Consider the following 23865-nt stretch of genomic DNA (forward strand, 5'->3'; position numbering starts at 1 on the left):
ATGATTTGGCCTCCACAGCCCTCTGAATTCCACAGATTCACCACACTCTGGCTAGAGAAATTGCTCCTCATCTCTGTTCTAATGGGACATCCTCCTATTCTGAGGCTGCGCCTTCAGGTCTGAGACTCCACTATGGGAAACATCCTATCCACATTCACTATGTAGGTCTTTCAGTATTCAATAGATTTCATTTGAGATGTAGATTATTTGTACTGACTGTTTTTGACTCCCATACCCACACATTGCATGAATTAATGGACTGGCTTTATATTTTTCAAATTTATTGCTGCTTATAGTTGATACTATAACAGTGCTTTGCAGACATTAGATTTGTCTGTTACGTTATATTTGGATATGCTATATAGTAAAAATACAATACAGGTACAAATATGTTATACTTGAACCAAAAGTATGCCAATCTTTTCTCTGCAGAGACTTTTACTGTAATACAAAAAGATTAGATTGGAAGATAAAGAATCTCTCTTTTCAGCATTTGTAGAACTTACACTCGTCTTCAGATTGATCTTGTTTATTTTCTATTCCTTCTACAAGCTTTCATATTCTTCAAGTACTTAGTCTTTAACCTATCGTTGTTCGCCACTTGTGGCAAAATATTTCACACTTCAACAGTTCTTTGTATTGATTTTTTTTTATTTTTACCCTTTATATATAAAGTTATTTCAGAACATCAGTTTAGGAATTTGGAATGTATATCCATGTAGATTTCCTGCTACTACAAAAGAGGTTTGATATTTTATCAGGGTTACAACAGGAATCCCAACAATGTTACATTAGATTTAGAGGATCTTTTTGCTGTATTCAAGCCCCAATAACTTTTCTTCCTTAATGATTTCTTAATAGTTTCCTTAGTGTTTTTCCTTGAACCACTGACTATTGTGGCAGGTTATTTGCGTACTAGAGAAAGAGCCAATTTTTGACTTCATGACTTACAACAGGTGACATATATAAAAACAGAATGATTATCATACATTATTTCATTCATGTATGGCTGATAGTGTTTCCCGTGTTCATGGAATCAATTTGCTCAGGTGAAGTTCATAATTGAATAGTTAGTCAAATAAACTTATCACTGTGTTGATAAGTTTACTTAACAATTTAAGGGGTATGATATTAATTATATTTTATTGTTTTCTTTCAGACTGGGAGAAAGGAGAAAGGAGACCCTCTTAATGCTGCCATCGAGAAAATGACAAAGAAAACCCGAGATCTGCGTCGGCAGGTATAGTTTTATTCTCTTCAGTTTTGATCTGAATTATTTCTTGATATCTGAGCAACAGTTTTGGGAATGAAAGAATTAGGATAACTATTGTTTCATTTCACAATTAGGAGGGAAATGTCATGAAGGGAAGTGTGGGGAATGCCTTCATTCACATCCTCACCTGTTTAAGAGAGTCTTTATTTTAGTATCTGAATAGGGCCTTGAAATTTCCTCGAACTGCATTGTACTGTGTTTGTATTCCAAAGTGGTTCAGCACTTTAAATAACCTGGGTTGGTATCCTGATTGGAACACTGCGATTTGACCTTGGTGACTTGTGTGTAAACTAGCAGATTTGTGTCTTCACTGAAGCAAGCTCTTCCTGCTTTGACACTAATTGGGACCAAGTTGTATTCTCACTCACAGAGGTCATAGGGATGAATAGCATGGGAATTGAGTAGCAGTCACAATGATGTGGGAAACAGCACACAGTTGCACTGAATAGTGGAAGGTTTCTTAACCTGGGAATATGTGACCCAGATGGGGGAATAATTATTCCACAGTGCACTCATTTCTACAGGAACATATTTTTTTCTAATGCTGGGCTGCACGCACACTAACAGAAATATATATATATATATCTTCTTAAGAGACAAAGACAATCCACAAAATGATGCCCAGTTCCATTTTTGACTGTGCAGTTTCCTTTTCATGTTTTGTGATGCTCCAATTTCTTTTACTTCATTACTTTAACTTGAAATGCTTCCTTCTAATTATTTGAAACACTTACAAAATGCTAGAGGAACTCAGCAGTTCAAGTGGCATCGCTGGAAATGAATGAACTGATAATGTTTCAGGCTGAGACTCTTCATCTGGATGCCTTCTAATTATTAATCTCATATTTGAATTAACAAAAAAGAGACCATTTAGCCCATCAAGCTTGTGACAGTTTTCCTGAGCACTTCTTTCTGTCCATTTCCCCCGACTTTTTAATCCTGTAAACTGTTCTCTCTCACATGCACTTTACTCCACCATGATTCTTACATATACATCATTGATAATTTGCAGTAACCAATTAACCTGACTACTGCATGGTTCTAGCTGGGCCCACCACATCTGGATTGGTTTTGAAGAGCTCTTGTTTTACACTTGATGGCAAAGCTACTGTTTAAACTAGTACTCTATTGGAGGCAAAGGCAGCTACAGGAAGCTTGTTACCAACTGTCTCTAAAGACAGCCTTTTATCTATAATAACAGGCTAATAGTTCATTGAGGATTCACACAACAATTTGGAATCCTTCATTTGGTTATATCTGCTATTTCTTATTTCAAATAGACACTCATGTGTTCTACATTGCCTCACTTATTCGAGAAAAGACTCCCCTTCTTTATTTTTAGTTATTCTCCTATCGGTGTTTCCAATTTAAATGTTCAGGTAAAATCAATTTTGATACTACCTTTGATTCTATTTTCTCTAATCTCCTCAACACAGAGCTGGTTAAACCACAATGTGAAAACAAAATACAGGTCGACCTTCACTAATCTGGCACCATTGGGATCTGAGGAGTGCCGGATTAGTGAAAATGCCAAATTACAGAAGGATCACATTAGGCATAATCAGTGCCGGATTATTGAAGGAACCGGATTACAGGTAGTCGGATTAGTGAAGTTCGACCTGTACTAAAAATACTCAGCTGTTCAGAGAGTTTCCAAGGAGACAGAGACAGAGACAGAGAGAGAGAGAGAGAGAAAGTTAACAACTCAGGTTGATGACCCTCCTTCAGAACAGAAAGTAATAGAAAACAAGCATGTTTAAATGCACAGAAAAGAAGCAGAATGGGGAAAATAAAGGGAATATCCTGAATAGATTTGGGCACAATTGAAGGCCAATGATTGGGATTGAATGGAAGCTGCTGAAGGTTTGTTAATGACAGCTAATCTGTCTGGAAGTGGTACAATCAGAGGATAGGCAGATGTTGGGGGGTGGTGGGGGGGGACACAAATTGCTGATTTTGTGAATACAGAACATAATAGTTGCTAGAAATCTGAAATAAAAGAGCATGCTGGGAAGTTGAGTGGGTAAGACTGCTTTTGTGAAAAGAGATAAATTGACTTACAACAATAGTTGTCAGAATTTTAGTCATGTAATATGCTCACTATATAGCATTTGGTCATGCCATATGATGACATATCTCACAAAATGCTGAAGGAACTCAGCAAGCCAGGCTGCATCTGGGAAAAGAGTACAGTTGATGTTTCAGCCTGAAACCCTTTGGCAGGTCTGGAGAAAAAAGCTAGGGAGTAGATTTAAAAGGTGCGGGGAGGGGAGAGAGAACACAAGGTGAGAGGTGAAACCTGAAGCAGGAAAGATGAAGTATTGATTGGTGAAAGAGACAGAATGCGATGGAAGAAAGAACAGGGGGGAGAAGCACCAGAGGGAGGTGATAGGCAGGCAAGGAGATAAGTTGAGGGAGGGAAAAGGGGGTAGAAAGTGGTGAAGGGGTGGGGGTTGGGAGCATCACCAGAAGTTAGAGAAGTCAATGTTCATGCCATCAGGTTGGAGGCTACCCAAGCAGAATATAAGGTGTTGTTCCTCCAACCTAAAGTGGCCTCATCATGACAGTGGAGGAGTCCATGGATGAACAGACTTGGAATGGGAAGTGGACTTAAAGTGGATTTTTCACTGGGAGATTCCGCTTTTTCTGACTTTTTCTGGGGAAGGGTGCTGGTCACTGCAACCTGTTGGAGAAGGGACAGACAACTAGAATTGGTGGGGGAGGGGAGAACATGGCTCGATCAAAAGGAGACAAATTTACACATTTCTCTATCCTTCTGATCTAGCCATGTATAGGTTATATACAGCTGCAAAAATGGCATATATTTCAGCTGGGTAGTCTACAAATTATACCATTTAGTTGTGGTGAAATCAATGGCATTGTTCTTCAAATTTTTTAAGACCTTAAGACAAAGGAGCAGAATTAGTCCTTTTGGCCCATTGGGTCTGCTCATCCATTTCATCATGGATGGTCCATATATTCCCACTATTTGCCTCCTGCAAACCAGCCAATCCTCTATCCGTGCTAGTATCTTTCCTCTAATACCATGGGCACTTAACTTGTTAAGCAACCTCATGTGTGGCACCTTGTCAAAGGCTTTCTGAAGATCCAAGTACACCACATCTACCAATTCTCCTTTGTCTATCCTGCTTGTTATTTCCTCAAAAAATTCCAATGCATGTGTCAGGCAAGATTTTCCTTTAAAGGAAACCATGCTGACTTTGGCCTGTTTATTCAAGTACGCTGACACTGCATCCTTAACAATCAACTCCAACATCTTCTCAACCACAGAGGCTAGGCTAACTGGCCTTTAATTTCCTTTCTTCTGCCTCCCTCTCTTCTTGAAGAGTTAAGTGACATTTGCAATTTCATGGTCCTCAGTAGCCATGCCAGAATATAGTGATTCTTGAAAGATTATTACCAATGCTTCCAGAATCCTCCCCAGCCACCCCTTTCAGAACCCTGGGAATAGTGCATCTGGTCCAGGTGACTTATCCACCTTCAGACCTTTCAGCATCTCCGTATTCATAACAATTGCACTCATTTCTGTCCACTGACACTCTCAAACTTCTGGCATACAACTAGTATCTTCCACAGTGAAGATTGATTCAAAATATTCATTTAGTTCGTCTCCCATTTCCACCTAGCTTAATTTTCCAGCAGTCCGATATTTACTTGGGCCTCTCTTAATATATCTGAAAAATCTTTTGGTATCCTCTTTGATATCATTGTCTAGCTTACCTTCATATTTTGTTATTTCCCTCCTTGTGGCTTTTTAGTTGGTTATTAAAAGCTTCCCATCCTGTAACTTCCTACATTTTTTGCTTGATAATATTCCCTCTCTTTGCATTTATGTTGTTTTTGCCTTCCCTTGTCAGCCAGAATTGTGTTATTCTGCCTTTTGAAAACTTCTTTCGGATGTATCTATTCTACGCCTTCCGAATTGCTTTCTGAAACTCCAGCTTTTGATGTTCTGCCAGCTTCCTTTCTAGTGTCCCCATCCGTTTCTTGCAGGTTAATTGGTCTTGTCGATGTTGGGGCAACACTAAGAGCACTGAACATAGCACATTAAGTTAGAGAAGATTTATGTGAATTTTTGCATGGCCTGAAAGAGCTGTTTAGATTCCTGGATGGGAAGGAAGGAGGAGGTGTAGGTATAAATTTAACTCTGCTGTTGCTGAAGTACCAGGGAATGGGGTTGGACAGGTGGGAATAGATGAACAAGCTAGGGAATCATGGAGAGAGTGGTCCCCGCAAAAGGCAGAAAACAAAGTGGGAGTGTGTGAATTATGACAGGTGGTGGGAGCCCACTACATCTGGCAGAAATGACAAATGATAGTATGGATGTGGAGGTTGATAGGGTGAAAGGCGAAGACTATAGGAACTCTGTATCTGTTCTTTCTGGGATGGAATGGTAGGTGAGAGCAGAAGTAGGGGGAATGGCAAGTAAGGGCTCCATCAGCTACTGGAGAGTCACATTTCCTGAAGAAAAGAGGATACTTCAGATGCTGTGGAGCGGAAAACCTCATCATGAGAATAGATATGGTGGATGCGGAAAAACTGAGAGAAAAGAATGTGGTTCATTTAGGAGACTGGGCGGGAGTAACAAGGCTGGTGCCTGATTAAAGCATTAGGAAATTAATATTTGGTCTGCTATTTTGAGATAGCAAGATTTTGAGCAAAAGAATTGCAGCTGTCAGATACCAAATGGATAAGGTCCACTGGAGAAAGAAACATCTTATGCTACATAAAAACATAGTTAAAGCATGATTTTTTTTATTCATAGATGGATTCTCTATCGTAGATAACAGTTCTTTTCAGCAATTGTGTTTTTATTGCTTAATTGGATCCAAAGTAACAATCATTTCATTTTTCTTTACACTTGTCTACTGAAGTATGACACGAAACAATCCTGAATCTCAAATCTTCAATTTGCTGATGGAGACAACTTTTTGAACTAATTGTGCAGTAAATCTTGCACTTTATAACTATTTCAATATAATAGAGACAGGCCACTTTTCCAGTTCAATTCCACATACTGTTGTGATTATGAAACAGATTCAAACTGCTGACAAATGATTGTAATGTGTTTAGCATTTTGATCTGTTAAATGATGTCTCTTATATGTCCTAACATTTGATGTGATTTGAATGTTAATTTGTTAAGAGGCATTGTAGATGACTTAATGATTTTTTTTATGCAAGCAATCCAAAGTGTGTCAAAACAAAATTGAAAATTTATCATTTTAGATGATTGTTGAAACCACAATTGTATTGTTGGGTAAGAAATTTCAGATAAGCATTTAATTGTTAGCTGCTTATTAGTTTTTATCAGAATATCTGATAAAAACTCATGGACTGTGTGCATAGAGATGTATGTATATACATACATGAAGACATTGCAATAACACATGTTGATTTACATCAGTTTATCTTGTGCGCTGGTCAACTGCTATTGCATTCTCATCGGCAATAGTCATCCTCCTCGTTCTCCAACCACTCTGCCTCTATGCTTCATAATTTTAAATTCTTCCAGCTGATCTCTTCTCAACAACTTTTGTTTCCAAAAGAACAGCATAAGCTTTTCAGTGTATCCATGTAGCTAAGATTCTTCATTCTTGGAATCATTCCAGTAAATCTCTTTAGAGTCTTTCTCAAGCAAGATGCCTGGAGTTTTTCTAAAGCAGATGCTTTATTAAGATTTTTCTTGACTTTTTTACTTTATAAATCTCTATACAAACTTGAAATCTGCCAAAAACAAAACTTCCCAGTGGCCACACATTTTAAGTCTGATTCCCATTCCCATTCTGACATATCCTCCTATTGTGCCACTATGAGGCTACCCTCAGGGTGCAGGACCAACACCTTACATTCCTTCTGGGTAGCCTCCAATCTGTTGGTATGAATATCGCTTTCTCCTTCCAGTAAAATAATTTTCTGCAGATCTGCAGATGCTGGAATTTCAAGCAACACACATAAAAATTGCTGGTGAACGCAGCAGGCCAGGCAGCATCTATAGAAGAGATAGTATCTCTTCTTTCAGTTAGTCCTGATGAAGGGTCTCGGCCCGAAACACTACTGTACCTCTTCCTATAGATGCTGCCTGGCCTGCTGCGTTCACCAGCAATTTTTATGTGTGTTGCAAATCTGTTTTCCTTTACTAGGACTCCAGCGGTTTCTATTTTCTTAGTAAAAGTTGATAGTTCTCTTTTTCAGACTTCACTTTTCCTCTTACTATTACCTCTGGATTTATTTTTTATGTTTTCTTAAACTCTCTCTTTAAACATATCATTTCCTCCTCTACTTCCCCTCAAAATGTCCTGTGATCAGCCCAGAACCTGAGTGTTAACAATCTGTCATCTCTCTTTGAGAAGCTCTGGTATTAATTGTCCAATTTTTCTCTTGTGTGAAGTTCAAAGTTCTAAGTTAATTTATTATCAAGTATTTATATGATTGATATATATATATCTCTTGAGATTCATTTCCTTGCAGGCATTTACAGAACATGAGTTGTAAAGAGTTCTTAAAAGTAATCCTGCAGGTCATAGAAACAGTTCAGAGTAATAGTGAATGAAACTATCCATGCTGGTTCAGGAACCTGAATGTTGTAGGGTAATAGCTTTTCCTGAACCTTGTGATGTGGGGCCTAAACTTTCAGTATCTCTCGTCCGATGGTAGTAGCAAGAAAAGGGCATGGCCTGGATAGTTGGGATCTTTAAGAAAGATGTTGCTTTCTTGTGGCAACGTATCATGTAAATGTACTCAATGGCGAAGAGGGTTTTTCCTGCGGTGAACCGGGCTGTAGCGAGCATTTTCTGAAGCTTCTTCTGTTTCTGGCCTTTGGTGTTTCCATACCAGGCCAAAATGCAGCTTACCCTCCACTGTGTATTTATAGAAGCTTGTCAAAGATTTTGGTGGTATGCCAAACCTACACAAATGTCTAATAGAGTAGAGGTGCTGTAGTGCCTTATGATAGCATTTATAATACATGCTGGCCCCAGGACAGATCCTCTCAATGTTAATGCTAAGGAATTTAAAAAGTTATTGATCTTGCCCCCCTCCAGTCCCCTCATGAGCACTTACTCATGATCCTCCATTTTCTTTCTCCTGTAGTTAATAAGCAGCTCTTTGGTTTTGATGGCGTTGAGCTGTTGTGTGACATCACACAACCAGATTTTCAATCTCCCTCCTATATATTGATTCAGTATCACTTTTGATTTGGCTAATAACAGTGGTGTCATCAGCAAGCTTAAATACGTCATTAGATCTGTTCTTAGCCACACAATCACAAACTTCAGGTGAATAAAGCATGAGGCTAAGCACACAGCCTTGTGGTGCACCTGTGCTGATGGTGACTGTGGAGAAGATGTTGTTGCTAATCCATATTAACTGGGGTCTGCCAGTGAGGAAATCAAGGATCCAGTTGCTCAAGATACATGTATATATCCTTTAAGATCCTCCGACTACTTAGTTACAGATTGGCCTTCCATATTTGATTGTCCTTCACCTTGTCCGGTTCTGACCTCTTTCCATCAAGATTGATACGTCCCCAGCAAACCATTTTTACTTTATGGTCCACATTCTTTCCTATTGCTGTATAAAATCTTACGATACTGTGATCGCATTTCCCAAAAATGTTCTTTTCCTGGTACTCATTCCTCTTAGTCCAATGGTTTTCCTCATTGGCCTAAAAATTCACTGAACAAATTGGAGCAAGAGGCTGAGAATGAAGGAGTAAAGGAATGTCGGAAAGAAGTCATTTTTTTACACTGCTCGGGGAAAAGAGGCCAGACTGTGCAGGTACGTGATGTAGAGCACCAAACGTTTAAAAAAAAGACCACCATATACAGCGGGCAGTGGAGTGAGAGGGAGCAGAGTGGGACGGCTTTGGCTCAACAAGCTTCGGTGTGAACAGGCAGAAGCGAGGGCAGGTTCCGGTAAGTTTTGTTTTGCTTGTTTAGAGTAGAGAGAATGTCAGGCGGGATGTTGGAATGCTCCTCTTGCAGGATGTTAGGGAACTGGAGCAGGAGCTGGATGAACTCCGGATCATTTGGCAGAATGAGGAGTTTATAGACAGTAGCTTCAAGGAGCTAGTTACGCCAAAGGAGCAGCACACAGGGAATTGGGTTACTGTCAGGTGAGGGAAGGGGAAAGGGCAGGCAGAGCAGGGTTCTCCTGTGGCCATTCCCCTCAACAACAAGTATACCACATTGGATACTATTGGGGGGGATGACTTACCTGGGACAAGCTGCGGCAGCCGGATCTCTGGCACTGAGTCTGGTTCTGCAGTGCAGAAGGGAGGGTGGAAGAAGAGGAGAGTGGTAGTGATAGGGGACTCGATAGAGGTACAGACAGGAGGTTCTGTGGTCATGACAGAGACTCCTGGATGGTTTGTTGCTTCCCGGGTGCCATGGTCAGGGAGGTCTCTGATCGCGTGCACAGCATTCTGAAGTGGGAGGGTGATCAGCCAGATATCATGCTACACCGGTACCAATGACAGTAGACAATAGACAATAGGTGCAGGAATAGGCCATTTGGCACTTTGAGCCAGCACAGCCATTCACTGTGATCATGGTTGATCATCCACAATCAGTACCCTGTTCCTGCCTTCTCCCCATATCCCTTGACTCCATCATCTTTAAGAGCTGTATCTGACTCTTTCTTGAAAGCATAAATTGGCCTCCACTCTCTTCTGAGGCAGAGCATTCCACAGATCCACCACTCTCTGGGTGAAAAAGCTTTTCCTCAACTCCGTTCTAAATGGCTTACCCCTTATTCTTAAACTGTGGCCTCTGGTTCTGGACTCCCCCAACATCAGAAACATGTTTCCTGCCTCTAGTGTGTCCAATCCCTTAATAATCTTATATGTTTCAATCAGATCCCCTCTCATCCTTCTAAATTCCAGTGTATACAAACCTAGTCGCTCCAATCTTTCAACATCTGACAGTCCCGCCATCCTGGGAATTAACCTCGTGAACCTACTCTGTATTCCCTCAATAGCAAGAATGTTCTTCCTCAAATTTGGACACCAAAGCTGCACACAGTACTCCAGGTGTGGTCTCACCAGGGCCCTGTACAACTGCAGAAGGGCCTCTTTGCTCCTATACTCAACTCCCCTTGTTATGAAGACCAACATGCCATTAGCTTTCTTCACTGCCTGCTGTACTTGCATGCTTACTTTCATTGACTGATGAACAAGGACACCTAGATCTTGTTGTACTTCCCCTTTTCCTAACTTGACACCATTCAGTTAGTAATCTGCCTTCCTGTTCTTGCCACCAAAGTGGATAACCTCACATTTATTCACATTAAACTGCATCTGCCATGCATCTGCCCACTCACCCAACCTGTTCCAAGTCACTCTGCATTCTCATAACATCCTCCTCACATTTCACACTGCCACCCAGCTTTGTGTCATCTGCAAATTTGCTAATGTTACTTTTAATTCCTTCATCTAAATCATTAATGTATACTGTAAATAGCACCGAGCCTTGCAGTACCCCACTAGTCACTGCTTGCCATTCTGAAAGGGACCTGTTAATCCCTACTCTTTGTTTCCTGCCTGCCAACCAATTTTCTATCCATGTCAGTACCCTACCCCCAATACCATGTGCTCCAATTTTTCCCACTAATATCCTCTGTGGAACCCTATCAAAGGCTTCCTGAAAGTCCAGGTACAGCACATCCTCTGGTTCTCCCTTGTCCATGTTCGTAGCTACATCCTCAAAAAGATTAGTCAAGCATGATTTTCCCTTTGTAAAACTATGCTGACTCGGACCGATCCTGTTACTGCTATCCAAATGTGCCGCTATTTCTTCTTTTATAATTAACTCCAGCATCTTCCCCACCACTGATGTCAGGCTAACTGGTCTATAATTCCCTGTTTTCCTTCTCCCTCCTTTCTTAAAAAGTGGGATAACAAAGGCTACCCTTCAATCCACAGGAACTGATCCTGAATCTATAAAACATTGGAAAATGATAACCAATATGTCCACTATTTCTAGAGCCAGCTCCTTAAGTACCCTGGGATGCAGACCATCAGGCCCTGGAGATTTATCAGCCTTCAATCCCATCAGTCTATCCAACACCATTTTCTGTCTAATGTGAATTTCCTTCAGTTCCTCCATTATCCTAGGTTCTCTGGCCACTATTAGATCTGGGAGATTTTTTGTGTCCTCCCTAGTGAAGACAGATCCAAAGTACCTGTTCAACTCGTCTGCCATTTCTTTGTTCCCCGTAATAAATTCACCCGTTTCTGTTTTCAAGGGCCCAACTTTAGTCTTAACTAATTTTTTCCTCTTCACATACCTAAAGTAGCTTTTACTATCCTCCTTTATATTCTTGGTTAGCTTACCTTTGTACCTCATCTTTTCTCCCCGTATTGCCTTTTCAGTTATCTTCTGTTGCTGTTTAAAAGTTTCCCAATCCTCTGGCTTCCCGCTCATCTTTGCTATGTTGTACTTCTTCTCTTTTATTTTTATACTGTCCTTGACTTCCCTTGTCAGCCACGGTCGCCCCTTATTCCCCATAGTATCTTTCTTCCTCATTGGAATGAACTGATCCTGCACCTTCTGTATTATTCCCAGAAATACCTGCCATTGTTGTTCCACTATCATCCCTGCTGGAGTATCTTTCCAGTCAAGTTTTGCCAGCTCCTCCCTCATGGCTCCATTGTAGGAAGAAAGAGTGAGGAGGTCCTGAAGAGTAAGTATATAGAGCTGGGTAGGAAGTTAAAAAGCAGGATCTCGAGGGTGATAATCTCAGGATTACTACCTGTGCCACATGCCACTGAGGGTAAGAATAGGATACTCTGGCGGATGAGTCACGTGGCTGAGGAACTGGTGTAGGGGCAGGGTTTCAGATTTCAGGATCACTGGGACTTCTTCTGGGGCAGGTGGGACCTGTACGAGAGAGACAGGTTACACCTGAACTACAAGGGGGCCAATATCCTTGCAGGGAGGTTTGTTAGTGCTGTTGGGGAGGGTTTAAACTAGATTTGCAGGGGGATGGGAACCAGACTGCCAGAGCAGATAGTGGAGCGGGGGTGAAAATAAATGATGTTAAAAGTTCATGCAAAGTCACAAGTAGAAGGGTTGTGTGTGGTGGTAATAATCTTCTGTGGTTGTCTATTTCAATGCAAAGAGTATTGTGAGGAAGGCAGATGAGCTGAGGGTGTGGATTGACACATGGAATTATGACATTATAGCCATTAGTGAAACTTGGCTGCAGGAGGGGCAGGACTGGCAGCTTAATGTTCCAGGGTTCCAATGTTTCAGACGTGATAGAGTCAGAGGAATGAAGGGTGGTGGGGTGGTGGCATTGCTAGTCAGGGAAAATGTTACAGAAGTGCTCAGGCAGGACAGATTAGAGGGCTTGTGACCGAGGCCATGTGGGTGGAGCTGAGAAACAAGAAAGGTATGGCCACATTAATGGGGTTGTATTATAGACCACCCAATAGTCAGCGAGAATTGGAGGAGCAAATCTGCAGAGAGATAGCAGACAACTGCAGGAAACATAAAGTTGTGATAGTAAGGGATTTTAATTTTCGGCGTATTGATTGGGACTCCCATACTGTTAAAGGTCTAGACGGGTTAGAGTTTGTAAAATGTGTTCAGGAAAGTTTCTAAATCGATATATAGAGGTACCAATTAGAGAGGATGTGATATTAGATCTCCTATTAGGAAATGAGTTAGGACAGGTAACGGAAGTGTGTGTAGGGGAACACTTTGGTTCCAGTGTAACACCATTAGTTTCAACTTGATCATGGATAAAGATAGATCTGGTCCTCAGGTTGATGTTCTAAACTGGAAAAAGGCCAAATTTGAAGAAATGAGAAAGGATCTAAAAAGCGTGGATGGGGACAGGTTGTTCTCTGGCAAGGATGTGATTGGTAAGTGGGAGGCCTTCAAAGGAGAAATTTTCAGGGTGCAGAGTTTGTATGTTCCTGTCAGGATTAAAGGCAAAGTGAATAAGAATAAGGAATCTTGGTTCTCAAGGGATATTGAAACTCTGATGAAGAAGAGAGAGATGTATGACATGTTTAGGAAACGGAGCAAATAAGGTGCTTGAGGAGTATAAAAAGTGAAAAAAATACTTAAGAAAGAAATCAGGAGGGCTAAAAGAAGACATGAGGTTGCTTTGGCAGTCAAGGTAAAGGATAATCCAAAGAGCTACAGGTACATTAAGAGCAAAAGGATAGTAAGGGATAAAATTGGTCCTCAGAGTGGTCAGCTATGTATGGAACCAAAAGAAATGGGGAAGATCATAAATGGTTTTTTTGCATCTGTATTTACTAAGGAAACTGGCATGGAGTCTATGGAAATAAGGCAAACAAGTAGTGAGGTCATGCAACCTATACAGATTGAAGAGGAGGAGGTGCTTACTACCTTGAGGCAAATTAGAGTAGATAAATCCCCAGGACCTGACAGGGTATTCCCTCGGACCTTGAAGGAGACTAGTGTTGAAATTGCTGGGGTCCTGGCAGATATATTTAAAATGTCGGTATCTACAGGTGAGGTGCCAGAGGATTGGAGGATAGCTCATGTTGTTCCGTTGTTTAAAAAAGGCTTAAAAGTAATCCGGGAAATTACAGGCTGGTTAATTTGACGTCGGTAGAAGGTAAATTACTGGCAGGAGTACTAAGAGATAGGATCTACCAGTATTTGGATAGACAGGGACTTATTAGGGAGAGTCAACACGGCTTTGTGCGAGGTAGGTCATTTTTAACCAATCTATTAGAGTTTTTCGAGGAGGTTACCAGGAAAGTGGTTGAAGGAAAGGCAGTGGATGCTGTCTACATGGACTTCAGTAAGGCCTTTGATAAGGTCCCGCATGGGAGGTTAGTTAGGAAGATTCAGTCGCTAGGTATACATGGAGGTAAATTGGATTAGGCATTGGATCAATGGAAGAAACCAGAGAGTGGTAGTGGAGGATTGCTTCTCTGAGTGGAGGTCTGGGTGTAGTGGTGTGCCACAGGGATCAGTGCTGGGTCCATTGTTATTTGTCATCTATATCAATGATCTGGATGATAATGTGGCAAATTGGATCAGCAAATTTGCTGATGATACAAAGATTGGAGGTGTAGTGGACAGTGAAGAAGGTTTTCAAAGCTTGCAGAGGGATTTGGACCAGCTGCAAAAATGGGCTGAAAAATGGGAGATGGAGCTTAATACGGACAAGTGTGACGTATTGTACTTTGGAAGGGCAAACCAAGGTAGAACATACAAGGTAAATGGTAGGGCACTGAGGAGTGCAGCAGAACAGAGGGATCTGGGAGTGCAGATACAAAATTCCCTAAAAGTGTCGTCACAGGTAGATAGGGTTTTAAAGAGAGCTTTTGGTACATTGGCCTTTATAAATCAAGGTATTGAGTATAAGAGTTGGAATGTTATGGTGAGGTTGTATAAGGCATTGGTGAGGTCGAATTTACAGTATTGTGTGCAGTTGTGGTTACTAAATTACAAGAAAGATATTAATAAGGTTGAAAGAGTGCAGAGAAGGTTTACAAGGATGCTGCCGGGAGTTGAGATACGGAGTTACAGAGAAAGGTTGAATAGGTTAGGACTTTATTCCCTGGAGCGTAGAAGAATGAGGGGAGATTTGATAGAGGTATATAAAATTATGATAAGTATAGATAGAGTGAATGCAAGCAGGCTTTTTCCACAGAGGCTAGGGGAGAAAAAAAAAAAAGAGGACATAGGTTAAGGGTGAAGGGGGACAAGTTTAAAAGGAACATTGGGGGGGCTTCTTCACACAGAGAGTAGTGAGAGCGTGGAATGAGCTGCCAGATGAAGTGGTAAATGCTGGCTCACTTTTAACATTTAAGAAAAACTTGGACAGGTACATGGATGAGAGGTGTATGGAGGGATATGGTCCAGGTGCAGGTCAGTGGGACTAGGCAGAAAAATGGTTCAGCACAGCCAAGAAGGGCCAAAAGGCCTGTTTCCGTGCTGTAATGTTCTATGGTTCTATGGTTATAACAAGAAAATTTTCCTGAGCATTCTAAAAAAAAACCTTTGCCTTTTCTTCCCTTTTGTTAGTACTAATCAACATACTCAATATTAGTTTATCTGCCGAATCATTGTTAGATGCAATATTCATACTTTTTAAATTAAAAGGAAATTTGGAAGGAAAATTTGTATGGCGCAATTTCAGCCCATAACTAATGGTTGAATTCAGAAGAATCGAATAAAAGACAAAAGGGCTTTGTTAATCTGTAATTTTACTGTGAAAACCTGTGAACAGAGCTTCATGTTGTGCCCCACAGCTCCAAAACTACTACACCAAAGAAAGTATCTGTGAACAGAAATCTTAAAATCAACACCAAAAATTAAGCAAAAATACCATTCAGCAAATATCTAAAAATGGGAAATTGGCAGGAATGTGCAAGGAAATAAGTTGGTCTTATATTTAGCATTTTGTTTATCTTTTACAAGCTGAGCTCTGTTGATGTGATGGTCATTTTCCAATAATTCATAGTAATTACTTGCTTTGAAGGAGTGATTCTTCACTCAGAAACAAAAGCTTCTGAAATTAATATGTCTGCTGTGTATTTACTGCAGCTGTTTTGCATATAGTGCATTCACAGTATGTCCAACAGTGAACAGTCAGATAACTAAAACTCATAGTAAAATTGTTAAGAAATATGAAATGTTTGCTCGCCTGGTTCTTGAAGAAAGTGACAATGGCAAATAGATTGTGCAAGAATTTTACCCACATAAATTAGTGTCGTAAACAATCATCAGATTTGAATTATAGTGCTATTTGTGTAGTCAACTAGTTCTGTGTTAGTAATAAGGGAGCTCTCTGTGCAGGTGTAAAATCTTGAGAGCTAATGTAATTGTACTTGTGACTGAATATTTAATTGAAAGCCAAAACATTCTGATTCTGGAAATCTGAAATAAAAACAAAAAAAATTGGAACCATTCAGCCAGTATTGGCAGCACCTGTGGAAAGAGAAAAGTGTCAATATTCCAGTTGGAAATCTCTTTGTCATGGAGAACCTACCAAGTGTACTGTTGGCCTGAAAGGGGATGAAGCATAAAAACCAATAAATTTTGCAACATGCATACAGGGAATTGCTGAGACTGCACCTGAAATATTGTGCACAGTTTATGTTTCCTTATTTACAGAGAAAACAACGATCGGAAACAGATTCTCTTGGTTGATTCCTGAGATGAATGGTTGTATTATGGCGAAAGATTGAGCAGGTTGGACCTAGACTTACTTAACATTAGGAGAATGCGAGATGATCTTTTTGAAGCACGTGATTTTTAGAGATAGCAAGTTCTAAAACTAGTGAGTATAGTTTCAGGATAAGATGCTGCCAACTTAAATCAGAGATAAGTATTTCTTCTCTAATGGATGGCGAGTCTTTTGAATATTTAGTCAAAAAGTTATTGTATGCATTCAATAACGGCTGGGATGGACTGATCTTTGGACTTTGGAGAGTCAAGGTATACAGGGAACAGTTAGAAAAATACTGAGGCCAAGATTAGATTAATCATAACAGAGCAACCTTGAGATGTTACATGGTCTATTTTTGCTCCTATCTCTGATAGTATTATTTTCTATGAAGTCACATATATACATTAGCAATCAATCGCCAATGCTCAATCTAGATTTGGGAAGATTAGACCGCTGCAAAGCTCAATAATGACTAAAATTCTAAGGGAATTATCTTTGACCAAATACTGAAATAGTTTAGCTACCGAATAAATTGAAGTACATAATGGATGTGAAATGTACACTGAGTGAATTTGCCTTCTAAGTTATTTCCATAATTTACACAACTATGTTTGCTCGGATTAGTGCGCTACATAACACAAATGATCCAGGTTTACACATTATCTCTGCTATCATCTGGGTGTTCTGCAGGTGTTCCAATTTCCTCCCAGTCTCAAAAACATGCAGGTTGATTGATTAATTGGTCAATGTAGAGTGCTGCTGGCGAGTTTAGAATGTCAGGAAATTTGATGATGGGATGTGAGGACAATAAAATAAGATGGTATACAATCAGTGTAAATGGGTGCTCAATGGTCATTGTAGACTTGGTAGGCCAAAGGTCTGTTTCCATGTTGTATGACAACTCTGTGACGTCATGAAATATATCAGCACCATCCAGGAAGATGCACCTTGCTTGAATGTGAATCAGCTACCATGTTTTTATTTGTTTTCCACCAACTGCTTGCAGTGTCCCATGGTAACACATCTATATATTGCTCTGCAACAGCTTTGCTACATGTCATGGATATGATTAACTAGATCACAAGCTTTATTATTTGGAAAATGAGAAAAGCACAAATGGAAATCTCCATTACATACCACCTTGACTTCATTATAGCTGAAAATGTTTGGTGGTCCTTTCATTGTTGACCAAGAGCATCAAGCCAATACTTTCACCTCACAGACTGAAGAAGTCCAAGGTAAAAGGGCATTATCACGTATTCAATATCATTTCAGGACATGCAGTAACTACTTGCCTTTCTGGCCATATTTGTTAATGAACATTGAGTCTGTCCTATCTGAAGTTGTATCTATAGTTCCTGGTCCTAGAAAGCTGCCAGTTGGCATAATTCTCACAGCTGTAAGATCTGACTGTGGTCCTCAGAAGATCAGCAACAATAGAGGGAACTTCACTCCGCAAGAACAAGTTGATGACTCAAGCTGTAAGTAGCTTCTTTAACTGTGAGAAGAAGGTGTTAGGCAATTAGAAACCATAGATTGGCTACTCTATATTTTCCCCACTACTAATAACAATGGGACAAATGTAGGCTTTCATTATGTAATTCATTGCACAGAAGTAGGTTATTTGGCTTAGTTTGTCCATACCAACAAAAATTTGAGCTATTTTGTGATTTCTAGGTCTTAACTCTTGGCGCATGGCCAAGATGACGGTTCAAGTGCTCTTCCACGTATCTTAAAGATTAAAGAGATTAGTTTTATTTGTCACATGTACATCTAAACTTACAGTGAAATGCTTTGTGTCAATAGCCAACACAATCTGAGATGTGCTGGGCTCCATGGTTCTGGCACCAACATAGCATGCCCACAACCTACTAACCATAACCCGTAAATCTGAGGATTGTGGGAGGAAAACACTGGAGGAAATCCACGTGATCACAGAGAGAACATACAGCCTGTTGCAGAAGGTGACAGGAATTTACAGCTGGTGCAGTAGAGTGTTTATCTATGATGCTGCCCTTTCAATCTGGTGAAGGTTCTGCCTCTACTACTCTCTAGTCACTGAGTTCTCAACTTCCATCAGTCTTTGGATGAAAAAAAATTGCTCAACTCCTCTCTAATCCTCCTATCAGTTAACTTAAATCCACGGCCTCTTGGTATTGACCTGACTGCTAATGGAAATATGTATTCCAGTTTTTCCCTGATAATACATTTCATAATTTTATATACCTCAGTTAAGCCTTTACTCAATCTGCTGTTCTCTCCAAAGAAAAGGATCAGGGATCAACTTTATTCATCATATGCATTTACATGTATTAGGAAATTGCTGTGACGGGTTGGCACTACATGCAACAAAAAAACAACAACATTCAACAATTATGCCGAATAAAGAATTATTTAAAATAAAGTACAGATATGGAATAAAATGAGCATAAATGCATAAATACCAGTATGTATTTACAATGTAAACTTCATTATAAAATGTGGTTTAAAGTGTTGAGTGTAGTGATTGAAGTAATAGATAAAAGGGGTAGGGCTAATTAGAATGGTTGATCATGTTAAATGCCTTGGGGAAGACACTTTTAAGATCATGTGATTTATTTTTTTTTTTTGGTTTCATTATTCCTATAGCATTTTACAAAAGGGAGCCTTTAGAAAAGGCAGTTTGCTGAATGGATAATATCTGCACTGGTTTTCCTGCCCACTTCTTTGTCCTGGCCACATCAAGTCCTGTAGTGATGATTTCCACCTCATTAGTGTATTCTTCAGCTCTGGCAATAGTTTGCAAGCTGTCTAGCTACCACAATAGTACTTGGATATTCTTTCTGTAGTGTGGTGGTTAAAATTGATCACAGCAAGCGATTTATGTAATTCCACCATGACCTTACCTTAGCCAGTAAAGTTTTACAGGAGCCTTCTTAAGCTCCTTTCCTTCCTGTATCACAGTCTTTAATAACTTGTAGACAAACTCCAAGATCTCCAGGTCCATTCACACTTCGTTCACACCATTTATTGTATATACTAATCTCTGTGCCTTCTCAAATGCACCACTACATACTTCTCTAGATTTAATTAGAACATAGAGCATAGGAATCTACAGCACATTACAGGCCCTTTGGCCCACAATGTTGGGATGACCATGTAACCTACTCTAGAAACCACCTAGAATTACCCTACCACAAGCTCCGTGTACCTATATAAGAGTCTTTTAAAAACCCTATTGTATCTACCTCTACCACCATCACTGGCCGTGCATTCCATGCACCCACCACTCTCTGTATGAAAAACTTACCTCTGACATCCCCTCTGTACCTGCTTCCAAGCACCTTAAAACTGTGCCCCCTCGTGTTAGCCATTCCAGTCCTGGGAAAAAGCCTCTGGCTATCCACGATCAATGCCTCTCATCATCTTATACACTTCTATCAGGTCACCTCTCATCCTCCGTTGCTTAAAGGAGAAGAGGCCAAATTCACTCAACCTATTCTCATAAGGCACACTCTCCAATCCAGGCAACATCCTTGTAAATCTCCTCTGCACTCTCTGTATAGTATCCACATTCTTTCTGTAGTGAGGAGACCAGAAATGAACATCAACACTTTTCTGGCTACCTCCTGGTAACTTCCCACAGTGTAAAGTTTTCTTCTGCAGTGTCAGTCAGTTCTCTTAACTTGCCTAAATTTAAGACCAAGTCGGTTGCATCTATCACAAGAAGTAAGGAGCCTGGTATTGCACCATGGGGAACCTGACCATATCCAGTTGTCTGGACAAGTAAACTGTTGTCGTAATTGGTTCCTCCTTCCTTTTGAGCAAGTGTTTAAATCAACCAGATACTTTTCTTCTGAGCTTCTATTTTTTCTGATCAGTCTGACACCTGGGACATTTTTAAGTGCTTTACCAGAATCCTCAGTTCTCCTTACAATATCAATTTGTTCGTTCGACACAATAGTTCTTCAATACATCCTCTCTGATTATCTTTGATTATCTGTGTCTCTCCAAGTGATGATTTATGTCATCCCTCGGACTTTTTCCAAAAACTTCCCCACTACCAGTTCTAGGCTAACTAGCTTATCTTTACTCAGATCAGTACTTTCTAATTGTTTTTCAGTGACAGTGTCTCATCAGCTACGTTCCTGTCCTCTGACACCATGGATGTATTGAATTGAATTGAATTGAGTTGACTTTATTATGAGGAGTAAAAATCTTTACATTACATCTCCATCTAAATATGCAATGTGCAATTTATAGTAATTTATAATAAATATTTTGTACAACAGGATAGTCAATATAACATAGAAATACAGTATGTCAGCATGAATTAAGCAGTCTGATGGCCTGGTGGAAGAAGCTGTCTCAGAGGCTGTTGTTCTTGGGTCTTATGCGGCGGTACTGTTTCCCAGATGGTAGCAGCTGGAACAGTTTGTGGTTGGGGTAACTCGGGTCTCCAATGATCCTTCAGGCCTTTTTTACACATCTGCCTTTGTAAGTATCTTGAATAGTGTGAAGTTCACATCTACAGATGAGCTGGGCTGTCCGCACCACTCTCTGCAGAGTCCTGCGATTGGGGGAAGTACAATTCCCATACCAGGCAGTGATGCAGCCAGTCAGGATGCTCTCAATTGTGCCCCTATAGAAAGTTCTTAGTATTTGAGGGACCATACTAAACATCTTCAACCAACTGAGGTGAAAGAGGTGCTTTAGTGCCTTTTTCACCACACAGCTGGTGTGTACATACCTTGTGAGATCCTCGGTGATGTGGATGCCAAGGAACTTAAAGCTGTTCACTCTCTCAACCCCAGATCCATTGATGTCTATAGGGGGTTAGCCTGTCTCCACTCCTCCTGTAGTCCACAACCAGCTCCTTTGTTTTTGCAACATTGAGGGAGTTTATTTCTTGACACCACTGTATCAGGCTGATGACTTCTACTCTGTAGGCTGCCTCGTTATTATTTGAGATTAGACCAATCAGTGTATTGTCGTCAGTAAATTTAATAAGCAGATTGGAACTGTGGGTGGTGACACAGTCATGGGTATACTGAGAGTAAAGGAGGGGGCTTAGTACACAGCCCTGAGGGGCACCTGTGTTGAAGGGCAGAGCGGCCAAGGTGAGGAAGTCCACTCTTAATACTTGCCGGTGATCTGACAGGAAGACCAGGATCCAGCTACACCAGGCAGGGTGAAGGCTGAGGTCTCTGAGCTTCTTGTCAAGCCTGGAACTAATTATAGTGTTGAATGCTGAAATGTAGTCTAAGAAGCACACATAAAAGTTGCTGGTGAACTCAGCAGGCCGGGCAGTCTGCCTGGCCTGCTGCATTCACCAGCAACTTTTATGTGTGTTGCCTGAAATTCCAGCATCTGCAAATTTCCTCGTGTTTGCATTTTTTAAAGTAGTCTAAGAACATCATTCTCACATAGCTGTGTCTATTGCATCGTCTGTTGATCGGTTGTGTTGGAAGACGTATTGTAGGAGGTCCAGTGTGGGTGGTAGCATGCTGCAGATGTAGTCCTTAACCAGCCTTTCAAAGTATTTGCTTATTACTGAGGTGAGTGCGACAGGACGCCAGTTCTTCAGACATGTTACCTTGGTCTTTTTAGGTACAGGGATTACCTTGGTCTTTTTAGGTACAGGGACAATGATGGATGTTTTGAAGTAGGAGGACACTCTACACTGGGAGAGGGAGAGATTAAAAATATCTGTAAACACACCTGCCAGTTGTGCCGCGCACATCCTGAGTACTCGCCCTGGAATGCTGTCTGGTCCTGCATCCTTGCGTCTGTCCACTCATTGGGAACACCTGCGTACTTCAGCCGCAGAGATGAACAAGCTGCCAATCGCATCATCTTCAGGTCTCCTCAGGGTCTCGGTATTAGTGACAGCGAATCAAGCGTAAAAAAGATTTAGCTCATCTGGGAGAGAAATATCAATGTTGGAAACTCCACTGCGTTTAGCTTTGAAGTCTGCGATAGCGTGCAGACTTTGACATAAGCTGCACGTGTTGTTGGTGGAAAGCTGAGTCTGGATCTTGTCTCTGTAATGTTGTTTCGCTGCCTTGATGACTTTGCGCAGATCGTAACTGCATTCTTGACCTCCAGCTGATTACCAGCAACGTACTCTCTGTGTCGCACGGTAGCTGCTGCTCGCACGGAATTATTGATCCAGGGTTTCTGGTTTGGAAAGACCTTGACCTACTTCTGGGTGACAACATCCTCGATGCACTTCCGGCTGAAACTCGTGACACCTTCCGTGAACTCGGGGATATTCTCATTATGGAAGACATTCCAGTCTGTGTCATCAAAGCGGTCCTGCAGCGTGGAGGCCGACTGGTTGGACCAACAATGGATGGTTTTCACTCTGGCTGCCTCTTGTTTCAGCTTCTGCCGGTACTTTGGCAACAGCAAAATGGAGGAGTGATCTGATTTTCCAAATGGGAGGGCGGAGGACTGCTTTGTAAACATTGTGGAAGGGAAAGTCGAGTACGTTATCTCCCTGTGTGCTCAGCTGAATGTGTTTGCAAAACTTCAGGGAGAGTTTAGACAGTGACGCTGTATTACAGTCATCAGCAACGATGAAGGCAGCCTCCAGTTGTGCAGTCTCCAGGGTGCTGATGGTCTCGCACAGTTCCTTGAGAGCCAGGTTACTTTCAGCCTGCAGCAGAATATACACAGCTATGATAATAACAGCTGTAAACTCCTGAGGCAGCCAGAAAGATCTACACAGCAGCACTATAAACTCCAGATCCGGGGGACAAAACGATTTGAGGGCATGCACGTTCCAGGGGTCGCACCAAGCATTATTGACCATGAAGCATACTCCACCTCCTTTACTCTTCCCAGCGAGGTTTTTACACCTGTCCGCCCAGAACAGGGAGAACCCAGAGGGCTCAACGGCATGATCCAGTACCTCATCCATCAGCCAGGTCTCCATGAAGCACAAAAAGTTACATTCCTTTGTTTCCCACTGGTAGGAGATTCTGGCTGTCAGTTTGCACAGAATCTGAAAAGAACATGGATTCCTACTTAATGCCTGTGTTTATATTATGTGCTTCTTTGTGAAGATAGAAGCGAAATATTCATTTGGAACCATACACCTCTTCCACCTTCACAAACAGTTTATCTTGTTTGGTCTCTAATAGAAGACCAACTTTGTCCTTTGTTATGCTCCTTGCTTGAACATATGTATAATAATTCTTCAGGTTTCTGTTAATTTATCTGCCGGTATTCTCCTTGTCTTCCTCTGTTTCATTTTAACATATTCTGCTACCTCTATAAACTCCTACAGGCTTTCACCTGAGTTGAACTCCATGTATTTTGTCATAAGCTTCCATTTTTTCTTTGCCTTTTCTTATGATATATGTTCCACGACAATCTCTTCTACTGAAGCAAATTTGTTCTGACCTCTTACTTCTTCTCCTG

General features: G+C 40.9%; 1 protein-coding gene across 2 annotated transcripts in view; it reads left to right on the top strand.

The window, feature by feature from the left end:
- The window catches only part of ctnna2 (catenin (cadherin-associated protein), alpha 2), a 1304830-nt gene that overhangs the window by 618064 nt on the left and 662901 nt on the right, over positions 1-23865 (top strand). For both annotated transcript variants that reach the window (XM_072254800.1, XM_072254802.1), the window contains exon 8: positions 1160-1240. In XM_072254800.1, coding sequence (XP_072110901.1) covers positions 1160-1240 — 81 coding nt within the window. The remainder of the gene's footprint in view (positions 1-1159; positions 1241-23865) is intronic.

This window comes from Mobula birostris, chromosome 4, assembly GCF_030028105.1.
Source record: "Mobula birostris isolate sMobBir1 chromosome 4, sMobBir1.hap1, whole genome shotgun sequence".
NCBI lineage: Eukaryota > Metazoa > Chordata > Chondrichthyes > Myliobatiformes > Myliobatidae > Mobula > Mobula birostris.